The 12,669-nt window shown below is 52.2% G+C and overlaps 2 protein-coding genes across 7 annotated transcripts in view; one reads left to right on the forward strand and one right to left on the reverse strand.

Annotated features, from left to right (window-relative positions):
- Positions 1-319: 319 nt before the first annotated feature.
- On the reverse strand, positions 320-9,868 carry Gmfg (glia maturation factor gamma). Of its 3 annotated transcripts, none has more exons than XM_047528931.1 (7): positions 9,691-9,868; positions 5,005-5,101; positions 4,843-4,892; positions 3,968-4,017; positions 1,530-1,612; positions 642-715; positions 320-514 (listed from the first exon to the last, which is right to left on the reverse strand). In XM_047528931.1, coding segments are annotated over exons 2-7 (330 nt in total). In that variant the 5' UTR covers positions 5,006-5,101; positions 9,691-9,868; the 3' UTR covers positions 320-442. The 3 variants fall into 3 exon arrangements, with proteins under 3 accessions (XP_047384887.1, XP_047384885.1, XP_047384884.1); XM_047528929.1 differs by lacking the exon at positions 9,691-9,868 and adding an exon at positions 5,512-5,592; XM_047528928.1 differs by lacking the exon at positions 9,691-9,868 and having other exon boundaries at positions 5,005-5,433.
- A 542-nt stretch (positions 9,869-10,410) lies between these two features.
- Samd4b (sterile alpha motif domain containing 4B) overlaps positions 10,411-12,669 on the forward strand; it is a 39,414-nt gene continuing 37,155 nt past the window's right edge. For 3 of the 4 annotated variants that reach the window (XM_047527352.1, XM_047527350.1, XM_047527349.1), the window contains exon 1: positions 10,411-10,465. The gene's annotated coding sequence lies outside the window, so the exon portion shown is untranslated. The remainder of the gene's footprint in view (positions 10,466-12,669) is intronic. The other variant, XM_047527353.1, reaches the window with a different exon arrangement.

A 12,669-nucleotide genomic window follows, 5' to 3' on the forward strand; every position in this document is an offset into this window, starting at 1 on the left:
CTAAGCCCAGAGCTTGGGTGTGGAGGAAATTGGGAGAGAAACAGACACTCCACCTCCTTTACTCTTGGGTGTTCTTGTTCCCCCTAGGAGTGACCAGTGCATGGGTCCAGCTATTCCCCCACATTTTCCAGGAGACCTAGGTCTCACGCACCCCCAGCCTCCCTAAGAAACTGCAGGCACCTCCTTTTCTCTAACAGGTGTCCTTTCCCAGCGGTTGGACCACTAGGCCGGCCCGCCCCCTGCCGACACAAGGCTGGAACTGCAAGGACTGTCGACTAGAGTCACGCTTAGGGGTAGAAACTGAACAAGAGGAACTGAGCACCGCTGAGTTCTGGCACTTTTAATTTTTTTTACAGTCATGAATGTTCAGATCCTAGGGGGTCTGAGTCTTCCGTCCTCTTGGGGACCCAGACATCATGAGTTCAAGTTCCTGGCTCAAAGGTCAACGAAAAAAAGACAACTTCTCTTGGAGCCAGGTCTCAGTGAGGTCGTCAGTGGTTCGGATTTCAAACACCTGGACAGAGAGAATCTCGGCATTATGATCCCTGAGGACCCAGACGGAGGAGCCCTGCTCCCGCCCTCCTCCCTCAGACCAGTCCCGGGGCCCTTGCTCCTGACACCCGAGGGCCCGTGCCCCCCACCTTTGTGAGCTCCGCCGTCTGCACCAGCCTGTTCTTACTCCCTGCGTACATCATCTGTTGCTCCGGCTTGCAGCCTGTGTAGAAAGGAGAAAGGCACCTAACGGGGGACCCAGGTGTGTTCTCGAAAACCCTAGTAAGGTCCCGCTGAACTGGAGTCCTCAGGGGGTCTCAGAAGCTGTTCTAGGAGACCCCTGAAGGCTGTACTTCAAGGTTTTAGGTTTGTTTGGGGACTTCAATTTGTGGTGAGGGACTCTGGAGATGACTTAGGGGCCAGACAGAGATTTCTAAGTTGGCCTGAGGACGGAGGGCGCTCTTGGTGAACCGGAGCCCCGCCCACTGCTTACACACCACGTGCCGCACGCTCACACAGCCTCTGGCATGTTCTCCCGCTTGTATCCTTTTTTTATTTCAGTGTCAGCGATGGAACCCAGTGCCTCTCACACACTCGGCAAGCGCTCTGCTATTGAGCTGCACCCCAGCCCGATGCCCCGATGTTCACACTTATTTGGGGGGGGACCAGGGATTGAACCCAGGGGCACTTAACCACCAAGCCATATTCCCAGCCATTTTTCGTATTTTATTTAGAGACGGGGTCTCACTGAGTTGCTTAGGGCCTCCCTAAGTTGCTGAGACTGGCCTTGAACTCGCGATCCTCCTGCCTTAGCCTCCCGAGTTGCTGGATTACAGGGGTGCGCCGCCATGCCCGGCCAATGTTCACATTCCTAGCACAGGTGCCTGTACGCATTTGCACACATATACATAATCACACACATCAACACAGGCACCTACACACGTTCACGTACGTGCATGCGTTCTGTACTCTTGCTTACACACCCCACACACAGAATCCAGGACCCATTCCTTAGGAAGGGTAGAGCCATGTCTCACCCACAGGGCTGGAGAAGATGAAACACAAAGGGTAGGATACGCGGCCATCCTCGTGTACGTACTTGTAGCTGTAGACCACAAACCTGTACCGTGAAAGGGATCACACTCAGGATAGGATGCAGCCCAGGCCCAACAGCCACCCCACAAGTCCACAGGCCTGACCCTTGTCTGAGACTGAGAGCTGAGGGTTGACACTGACTTCAACTACTATGAATGATTGAAAATAATAGTAGTGGCTGGGTGCAGTGATGCACAACTGTAATCCCAGCAGCTTGGGAGGCTGAGGCAGGAGGATCGTAAACTTGAGTCCAGCCTCAGCAACTTGGCAAGATCATGTATCAATAAAAAAGGCCGGGGGGCCGTGTGCAGAGACACACTCCTGTATTCCCAGTGGCTCGGGAGGCTGAGACAGGAGGATCTCAAGTTCAAAATCAGCCTCGACAATGGCGAGGCTCTAAGCAGCACAGTGAGACCCTGTATCTAAACAAAATACAAAATAGGGCTGGGGATGTGGCTCAGTGGTTGAGTGTCCTGAGTTCAATCCCCAGTAAACCCCTCCCCCCAAAAAGGACTGGAGATTTAGCTCAGTGGTAGAGCACTTGCTTAGCATGAGTGAGGCCCTGGGTTCAATCCTCAGGACCACAAGTAATCATAGCAATAGGCTCTGGGGCATAACTCAGTGATAGTTCACTGGCCTCGTGCACACAAGGCCCTGTGTTTAATCACTACCACTGTAATATACACACAACTATATCTATATATGTACTGATAATAGTAAGGGTTCACTGAACTCACAATCAACCTATGAAAGAGGTGCTATAGTTATTTACAAAACGCAAATTGGAAAACTGAGGCCCAGAAGCCCTGACCCAAAGTTCTATGGATAGAGCAAAGGTTAGAACCCAGGGAATTTAGCACCAGTGATGCTCAAACACTGTGCAGTACTGTCCGAAGTACTAGAACCTGGGCACTGACCAGGGCTGGCTACATAATTTTCCAAGCCCAGTGTACCAAATGAAGAGGCAAGGTCCTTGTTGGGAGGCTGAGGCAGGAGGATTGCGGGTTCAAAACCTGCAGCAACTTAGCGAGGCCCTAAGCAATTTAAAAGCAAGACCCTGTCTCAAAATAAAATATAAAAAGGGCTGGGGATGTGGCTCAGTGGTAAAGCTCCTCTGGGTTCCATCCCCAGTACCAAAATAAAATAAAATGAAAGTAGGAAAACATTTTCCTTTCTTCTGCCATCGTTCTCTATATTGACTAGAGTCATTTTAAATTTGTAATTTAAGGTTGTTAGGTTTTGTGTGTGTGTTTTACCGGGGATTGAACCCAGGGGCGCTTAACCACTGAGCCACATTCTCAGTCCATTTTTTAATATTTTATTTAGAGACAGCATCTCACTGAGTTGCTTAGGGCTTTGCTAAATTGCTGAGGCTGGCCTTGAACTCATGATCCTCCTACCTCAGCCTCCCAAACTGCTGGGATTACAGGTGTGCGCCACCATGCCGGGCTAGAGTTGTGAGTTCTGGGTCATGAGGATACTTGGGGGGTTAGAGGGAGAGCAGAGGCCCACAGGAGGCCCCTGGAAGTTGTGTTGCAGGGCTGTGGGTCAGGCCCTGACTTCCTCATGCCGGCAGGACAGCAGCAGAGAACTTACCCAGAGGAGGTGGCGGGAGGTGGGGCCTCAGGTGAGCCAAGGCTCCAGGCCCCCACTCACGCTCCATTGGCCCACCAGAGCTCATAGAAAACCAAGTTCAAAGATAAAACTACAAAGAATGTCAACATTGACCTCCGCAGGTATCAGGACCCCTCTGAGTGGATCCATGCCACCCTCCATCACCCACAAAGCTGATCCCAGCTAAGACCTCGAGTCTGGGAGACCCAAAGGGAATTCAATTGAGGTGCAATATCTAAAGAGATCAATTTTGTGGAAATGCTTAAAGAGTTCTTCCTCACAAAATCACCAGGCCCATGTGGCTTCACCTAGGATCTCACCTTATCATTAGCACGTGGGAGGCCCTAGATTCCAGCCCAGACCCACAAAAACAAACAATGGCAGCAACAAAAATCTTGCTACCTAAAGCATTCCCAAGCATGGAAAAAGAAGGAAATTTTGATTAAAAAAAGAACAAAGTCAGTCAGGCACAGTAGCATGTGCCTATAATCCCAGCCACTTGGGAGGCTGAGGCACCTTCAAGCAATGTAGGGAGAACTAGTCACAAAATTAAAAGGGATGGGTGGGGTGTAGCTCAGTAAAGCACCCCTGAGTTCCATTCCTAGTTCTGGAAAAAAAAAAAAAAAAAAACGAGTTCTAGAATATGAACTCTTGGCCTCAAATGCAGGATCTTGAGTCCACAACACAGGAATGGGGGCCAAGCAGTCCTCAGCCAGTACCTCCATTATTCCCCGCTCCCACAGCCTGGTCCTCCCTCTCACGGTACCTGGGCTGTCTCTCTGGCAACTCAGATTTGAGCTCATCTGGGGAAATGTTCTGAGGCAAAAGAGAGAGAGAGAGAAGAAAACAAAAATGACCGTCATTAAATGAGCACTTAGTATAAGCCAAAGCACTATTCTTTTTTTTTTTTTTTTCCCCCAAAGCACTATTCTAAGGAAAACACGTGGATTAATTCACTGGGCTCTCCCAGAACCCTGTGGGGTAGATCCTATTATTATGCCTACTCGACTGTTGAGCAAACTAAGACCCAGAGATGTCAGGGCCCTTGCCCAAGATTGCAGATGTTAAGCAGCAGAGTTCAGATCTGAATCTGTGTTCCCATGATAACTACTTCCTTTTAGGGTGCCTAAGAGAGCCCGGCTCACAGCGAGGCCCCCTCCCCTGGCCAACAGCACCAGCCCCAGGCTCCGTGACCTCCTCATAAATCCTTATCATGACAGAAGCTTCATTAGGGCCCCATATGACTGATAAAAAGAGTAAGGACATGAGCGGGAGGGTGAGGTCTGTCCATTTATAAGTTTCCTTCTAACTTTTTATTATCTGGAAACTCAAGTGCCCAGGAAGTATTATCGTTATCACTTTATTGAGCATATACTATGTTCCAGGCCTTGGTAAACCCATGACCAGGATTAAATCACTGGATTTGCAAAACAACCCCACGAGGTAGACCTATTCTCCCGTTTCACAGAGGACACAGAGAAACTTTAGGCAAAGTCCCTTGCCTAGGGTCACCGCTGCACCGGAACTGGACCTCCAGGTCTTTCTGGCCCCAGTGTGGGGCTCTGTGAATCAGTTCCAGTCCCTCATGTTCCCGAGGCCCCACCCTGTGCCTATTGGGGGGCCCCTCACACGGCCTCTCACCTGAAATTCTTCCTCCAGCACCACCATCTGCCGGTCTCTGTCCACCTTCACTGGGGAGGCATGACATATGGGGGTGAGGCACCCCTCTAACCCAAGGGACCCTAGCCCGGTCCTCCCAGTGTGTCCCCTCCCCTCCTATCCGTCGGGGAGGATGTCACTCACTTATTATGGCCGCATTGTCCGTCTCTTTTCGGAAGCGGAATTTCCTCAGCTTTTCCTTTAGCTCTGGGTCCACCTCGCACACCACCAGCGAGTCAGACTGCAGGAGGGACCGGGAAGAGCTGAGCCGGCCTGGCCTCAGCCCCGCTCCTTCCCCAGACCAGTGAAGAGGAGGCTCCCAACAGCCCATCTGAGGCTCTTGTGAACATTAGGCACGATGTCCTTCTCCAGGACACAGCCAGGGGACAGAGGCAGAGGCTAAACCCCAGCCCTCCCTGTGGGTCCCCGTAGGCTACTCGAGGACACCTGGGGACACACCCGGGGACGCTGCCTCAGCCATAAGCTGAGCCATCATCTCTCTTCCCCTAGCCAAGTTCTTTACTGAGGTTGGGTCCCCTTCCCTGCCCGTGACCTCCATCCCACAGCGGACCCTCCCAGGGGCCCTCCAGCCCCAGCCCAGCCCAGCCCAGCCCAGCCCTAGCCCTTCCCATCGGGCCTCTGCCCCCGGACCATGGTCTTTTCTGCCCACAGGCCTCTTCTTTTTTCAGTTCCGCTGTCTTTTAGGGGTGGGGACCAGGGCCGTGGGGGGCGGGCTGTGGGGCAGGGGAAGGTTTCATCCAACACCACATCCTGTTTATGCCCGTCTGGGACAACTGTCACACAGGCCCTCCCCCTCCTTCCTTCCCCTCATCTGCCAGGACCCATCAGACTTTGCGATCACTCAGACCCGGGTTCTAATACTGCCCGTCTGTGTGACTGACCCTAAATACGTAAGTTTGTCCCTCTGAGTTGGGATTGCCATGAGGACAAAATAGCTCCTCCACGGTTCCAGCATGGTAGGGGTGCTCATCACAGTGAGCGTGAGCTGGACACCAGGGTGCACACCCGTGATCCCAGTGGCTTGGGAGGCTGAGGCAGGAGGATTGCAGTTCGAGGCCAGGCTCAGCAAATGAGCAAAGCCCCAAGCAACTCAGTGAAACACTGTCTCAAAATAAAAAATAAAAAGGGCTGGGGATGTGGCTCAGCATCCTGGGTTCAACCCCTGGTACCAAAAAAAAAAAAAAAAAAAAAAAAATAGATGTTAATAATGGCTCTTTGGCTCTTGCTCCTCTCTTCTTCCAAGAAGCCTTCCTGGGTTATTTATCCCTACCTGAAATATGTGAATCCCAGAGTTAAGGAAAAGGGAGCGCAGAGACTTTTGCTAGTCATTCCCATCCATCGTTGATGGACAGGCACCTCCATATTACCTGAATGATGGGGATTTTCTTTCCCTATACTTTCAACCTCATGAACCCAAGGACCTTATAATGGCTTCTGAGTCCCTACAACAATGGAGTTAAGTCCTGTCAGACCTGTACCCCACTTGTTTCTGTGGCACTGGGGATCAAGCCTCCCAGGGTCTTGCCAAAGCCAGGCAAGTGCTCTACCACTGAGCTACATTCCCCAACTTATTTTTTAAATTTTGAGGCAGGATCTCACTACATTGCTGAAGCTGGCCTCAAACTTGCCATCCTCCTGCCTCAGCCTCCTAAGTAGCTGGGATTACAGGTGTGTGCCACCATGCCCAGCTCCATACCCCTTCTTCTTAAAAAATAAAAGTGTTTGGGGGTGCTGGAGTTGTGACTCAGTGATAGACCGCTTTCCTAGCATGTGTGAGGCACTGGGTTTGATCCTTGGCACCACATAAAAATAAATAAAATAAAGGTACCGTGTCCATCTACAGCTAAAAAAATATTTTTAAAAAAGTGTTTGGCGGGGCTAGAGATCTGGCTTAGTGGTACGGAATGTGCTTATTGCTCAGCGTGTATGAGGTCCTGTGTTCAATCCCCAGCACCAAAATGAAAAAAAAAAAGTTTTATATTGCCCTCGTTCCCATCTTAAAATGAAATTCCTAGGTAATGTGACCTACTTACACACATAAATTTTTTAAAAAATCAATATAATAATCAAAACTGTCATATAAAGAAGAAATGAAAGGAAAGGAATTTTTTTTTTTTTAGTGAGAAAATACAAGCAAACCATAGAGAACTTTCCCAGGATCCCACCTCACTCTGCTCACCAAGCTGACTTCCCTTCATCATACTGGGCAGATCCTCCACCTGTACCCAGTCCCACCCCCACCTGGTCTAGGGTATCTCGGGGACTCTTCTTCCTCTCTCATCTGTGTCATCAATTCTTCTAGATCTTTCCTCTGAGCCTACATGTGGTGTTATTCATTCAGCCATTCTTCATTTTTTTTCTTTCTTTGTTTACTTATTTATTTATACTGGAAATTGAACCCAGGGGTGCTCTACCACTGAGCAAGGTCCCCAGCCCCTTTTATTTTTTATTTTGAGACAAGGTCTCACTGAGTTGTGGAGGTTGGCCTCGAATTTGCAATCCTCCTGCCTCAGCCTCCCAAGTAGCCTGGATTACAGGCATATTTCTTGCATCTTAAAAACTACCAACCCTGTCTCCCCCTGCCCCAACTACTGCTCATTCATTTCCTTCCCTTTTCAGCAAAACTTCTTAAACAAATCATCTGCATTTGTTGCTTCTTATTTCCCCCTCCTGGTTTTCTTTTGAGCCCTCTCCAACCAGGCTTCACCCCCTGCCCCTCTCCACTGATACCCCTTTGTCAGGGTCACCAAGGCCATCCGTGGTGCTGGACCTAACAGTCAACTCTCAGTCCTCATTAGCAAAGGCAACCACTACCTGTTCCCTGCAACGCCTTCTTTCTTGGCTTAGGGGATGACATACTTGCTTCATTTTCCTCCTACTCCTCTATCTGCTCCTCTCAGTCTCTTGCTGATTCTCCTAACACTGGAGCGCCCCAGGACTCAGTCAGTCCTTGCACCCCTTCTCTTTGCCCTGACCTCACCCAGACTTCCAGACAGGACACCCTAACCCTAATCGTTTCTCCAGTCTGAGGCTCTCCCTGAACGCCAGCTCGACATCTCCACCCGCATCTTGGGTATCCTTGACCTTTGTCTTTCTTCTTGCTACGCAGATGGGAACTTGTCAGCTCTGGACTCTGGCATATAACCAGAACCTGCCCACTTCTCCCCGTCTAAGCCCATCTCCTGGGTCTGCCCACCTTCATCTCCTGCCTGGATTTGGTAGCTGCCTTACCCCCCATCTATTCTTCATATAACTTCCAAAGGGAGCCTCAAAAAACCCATCAGATGACATCCCTAGGGTATATAACTCAGTGGCAGAGCGCTTGCTTGGATGCCCCACACGGTAAAAAAAAAAAAAAAAAAAAAAAAAAAAATATATATATATATATATATATATATGTTATATATATATATATATATATATATATATATATATATATATAAATGACATCTCTCCTGTCCAAATCCTCCCATGGCTCCCATATCCTTTGGGTAAAAGTCAAAGTCAAAGTCCTTACAGTGACCTTGAAAACTGTATGTATTTGCATTTTCCCTACCACCACTTCCTTTTGGACCTTGTCCTCCACTATCCTCCTTGGGGCTCACCCTGCTCCAGTTATGTTAGCCTCTTTGATTCTGTAAAGGACCCTGCCACCGGGCCTTTGCACATGCTGTTCCCTTTTTCTGCAACTCTTTCCCTCTTGGCTCACCCCTTCATTCCTTCAGCTATCTGTTCAAATTCCACCTGATAGAGACCGTTCCCCATCTGAAATAATTCTGACTGCCCCACTCCATCCCTTTAGCTTGCTTTATTTATCTCCAGGTACTTATCACCAAGTTACATTGTATTTCCCTATGTATTGTGTCCCTCAAATAGAATGGAAGGTTCACAGCAGCAGGGACTTTTTTGTTTTGTCCTGTTCCTTGTTGTTTTTCTAGCTCCTTGAGCAGATCCTGACAGAGAAACTCAAGAAATCCCCCACCCCAGCTTGAAATAGCCTCCTTACAGCATTTGAGGCCACACACAACTGATTTTTCTCCCTCTTTCTTGCTGTCCCTTCTCAGTCATTCTTAAGAGGGTCCTTTTCTCAAGTGTTCCCATTTCTCAGGGTTCACTACGTCCTGTCTCCATTCATTCTTTCTACTGTCCCTGGGTTAGGTCACTATCTTTAATGATCCTTTAACCTCGGTTTCCAGCCCCGATTTTTCAAGGTTCAGGTTCCTATGGTTGTGCAGCCTTTCTGCCGGGCATCCCACACTGAGCTTCTCCCCTGGGGTCCAATCTCGAAGACAGAGCTCAAGCTTTGTCTCGGACTCCCCTACCCGCGAAACTCTCCATAGTCAGCCGGTTTCAGAGCTTGTTCAGTCTACCTCTTGGGCTTCCATCCCATCTGCACCTCTTCTCCTCCCCACGGTTCCCGCCCTGCTTTTGCCCTGTCCCCAGTTGCCTCCCTAGACTCCCGGGTCCTAGTGCCATTCCTTCTAAGCCACCTTCCCTAAATAAGCCAGAGACACCTCTCCAAAACCCCCAACTCACCATGACCCTCCCCATCTTGAATCCCTTCCGTGGCTCCCTAGTGCCCTTAGGACAAGTCCGAACTCCCTCCAGTGGCCACACATCTGGCAGCAGCTCATTTCTCACCGCAGCCAGTCTTGAAGTCGACCCTCCACCCGCCCTGCATTCCTGTAACAAGCCACGTCTGTATCACCCAAGAACCTTCTGAGGACGGGCCCCATTCTGACTGATTCACCCCGATCCTGGACAGTCTGTGGACTAACTAGATGGCACAAAAGTCGTAGCAACAACTACCCTTTATTGACGGCCTCCTTTATGCCGAGCGCTTTGTACGCCCTCTCTGTTTCCAGTCTGAAGGGTCGACCTCGCCTCGCTGGTCCGGTCTGAGAATGGCGCGCGGGACGCCGGAACCCTGGAGCCGAGCGCAGACGGCCCAGACCAGCCCCGGCGCCGCGGGGTACAGGCCCTCGGTGGGGCGTGTCAGAGGGGCGGGGAAAAGGCCCCGCACGCCAGAATGAGGAATTGTGACTCGGCTCGGGGCGGTGAGGTAGACCTGCGCGAGACTGCCCCCTGCGGGCTTGGAGGTCCAATCCCGGGCTCCGCCGGGCCCGTTGCTCTGGCAACCTGGCGCGCGCCCCTCCCCTTCCCCGCCCTCCGCCCGGAGCCCCAGACCTGGCCGGCTGCCCGTCACCCCCGCGTCCGACCAATCCCACTGAGGAGGGGGCGGGCCTCTTGGGCCTCGTTCCAGCCCCGTCGCTCCCCTCCTGGCCAGGACCCCGCCTTTCTCGGCGCACACCTCCCGCCCTTCGGGCTGCCCTCGCCGCCCGTTGGCTGGCGCGCCGTTCGTCACCGGGGCGTAAGCTAATGCCGGCGCGCGGTGGCCCCGTCGGGGCGGGGCCAGGGGCGGTGACGCACGGCGCGGTGACGCAGCGCGACGGCGGCGGTGGCGGCGGCGGTGGTCGGTGCGGGAGGAGGGAGGGGAGCTCGCGGGCCAGAGAGGGGGCGACGGCGGCGGCGGTGGCCTGAGGAGGCCCGGGCGGCGGCGGCGGCGGCGGCGGAGGCCGAGGCGGTGAGTCTCCGGCCGGGCCGGGCGGGCGCGGGGCGGCGGCGGGTCGGGGCGCGCGGGGCTCCCCTCAGGGCGACCCAGGCCGCGCGGGCGGCCCCGCCCCCTCAGGGACCCCGAGCCGCGGGCGGTGGCGGGCGCGGAGCGCGGGCCTCCGGGGGCCCGGCCCGCCAGAGAAGCCCGCAGCCGGGCGCCACTCTCGCTGTCGGGCCCCTGCGGGAGCTTCCCTCCGAAACCGCCTCACGCCCTCGGGATCGCCCCGGGGCCGCCCGGGGACCTCCCTGCGAGCCGCGCCGATCTGCCGGGAGAGCCCCGGAAGCCCTCGGGGCCGCCGCCCGCGACCCGAAAGGCCTCCCCAGAGAGCAGCCCTCTCCTTCCAACCGCCTTTCCCGGGACCTTCATGTGTCCCGGCAGCCTTCCCCGCAGACCCCCGCCCTTCGGCCCCGCGTCCCCATCCTCCTCCCCGATCGAAAAACATCCCGCGGTGGCCACTCCTCGTTTCTTCCGAGAGTGTGTCTCACTGCTCCCCCAGGAGCCGCCCTCGTCACCCCCAAAACCTCTCCCCTTCCGAGACCCCCCCCCCGAAATCGCCTCCAGACCCTCGGGCATTCCAGAAATCCCCCGGAGACCTGCTTCGCACATCCCAACAGTCTCCCCCTCACACATCCCAAGAATTTTCCTCCCACCCACCCCCATTCCAGAAATCTCCTTACAGATTTTCACTCGTATCCCCCTCCACAGTCCCAAATGCCCCGATGAACCCTGGACATCTTCCTTGAAGATTTCCTTCCCCTACCTCCCACCGCAAATTTTACCCAGCTTGAAATGCCTGGTCCCTGAAACTCATCTGGAGGACCCCCACCCCCCGTCACCCTATTACATCCCTTCATATACCCCTTTGGATCATTCTGCAGACCCCCATAATTTGTCCCAGAGACCTCATGTTCCCCAGATCTCCCCACCCTGAGATGCTCAAGAGATTATTATCCTCAGGTACCCCAACAATCTTTCCCTGAGGCTCTCTATTTCCATTCTAAAATTCTAGAAATTGCCTGAAATCTCCAGAGAGTTTTTCTCCCATATTCCAAAAACCTTTTTCCAGAATCCCTTTAACACATCCCAAATCTTTCCCAGTAAACCACACCATATATTCCAAAAAGTTTGCTTATCATCTCATATTCTTGGGAACCCTTCTTAGAGCCAGGCTTGGTTTTGCTCACCTGTAATCCTAGTGACTGGGGAGGCAGAGGCAGGAGGATGACAAGTTCAAAGCCAACCTCAGCAATTTAGTGAGGCCCTAAGCAACTCAGTGAGACCCTGTCTTTAAATAAAAGATAAGAAAAAGGGCTGGGGATGTGACTCAGTCGTTAAGTGCCCCTGGGTTCAATCCCTGGTACAAAAAATAAATAAGATCTCTTCTTAGATAACCTGCTAGTCCCCCCCTCTTGTGGATCTATTTTAGATTAACTTTCTAAAGATCCTCCTTACGACACCTATAAGACTCCAAGATCCTCTTCATGACCCTTTTGAGATACAGTTTTCAGACCCCCCCCCCCATCAGAGGACCCCAGCAACCCCTTAGAGCCCTCCCGAGTTGGCCCTTGGAATCCTTCTCAGAAACCCTCTGACACCCCTGGAGCCCTTTGAATCATTACTCAGAGACTGCCTTGGAAGAGACCTTTCTAGAGATGTCTCTCCCTTGGAGGTCCCACAAATCTGCTGGAATCCTCTGTAGAAGACCCCACACATATTACTAATTTCCTATCAAAAAAAAAAAAAAAAAAATCTCTCTACTCTTGACACTCCCAGGCCCCCCTCAGAAGGGTTCCTTCCCGGTTCCCGTATGCCCTTATGGAGACTTCACTCAGATTTCTCCTCATCAGAGATGTCTGAGGAGTTTTTGGGAAAAGATCCCTCTGTCATCCTACTCCAGTACACTGAGATCTCTCAGAAGACTACACCTTCCCCAGATACCCTTAAGAGAATTTTCTCCAAAATTGTTCTGTATCAGCAACCCCCAGCAATTCTTGAGACTTCCTCAGAATGCTCCCTCAGATTCACCCTGTGGTATCCCCAAGAAAGCTTATTCAGGACTGTCATAATTACTGCCTTAAGGGACCCTTATGTATATATTCCCTTACCATGTCTCTACCATTAGTATTCCTCCAAAACCAGCTCAGAGACCCTTCTAGGTTCTGAGCCTCCTTCCC

The sequence above is a fragment of the Sciurus carolinensis genome, chromosome 16, assembly GCF_902686445.1.
Source record: "Sciurus carolinensis chromosome 16, mSciCar1.2, whole genome shotgun sequence".
NCBI classification, from domain to species: Eukaryota; Metazoa; Chordata; class Mammalia; order Rodentia; family Sciuridae; genus Sciurus; species Sciurus carolinensis.

Bases quoted from the DNA above. Each gene is read 5' to 3' on its own strand.
- Gmfg (XM_047528928.1), bottom strand. From the start codon at position 5,191: ATGGGCTGTTGGGAGCCTCCTCTTCACTGGTCTGGGGAAGGAGCGGGG. The intron at 4,018-4,842 runs GTGAGAGGCCGT...CTTTTGCCTCAG, and splicing joins TGCTGGAGGAAGAATTTCAG to AACATTTCCCCAGATGAGCT. The intron at 1,613-3,967 runs GTACCGTGAGAG...TTCACGGTACAG, and splicing joins TTGCCAGAGAGACAGCCCAG to GTTTGTGGTCTACAGCTACA.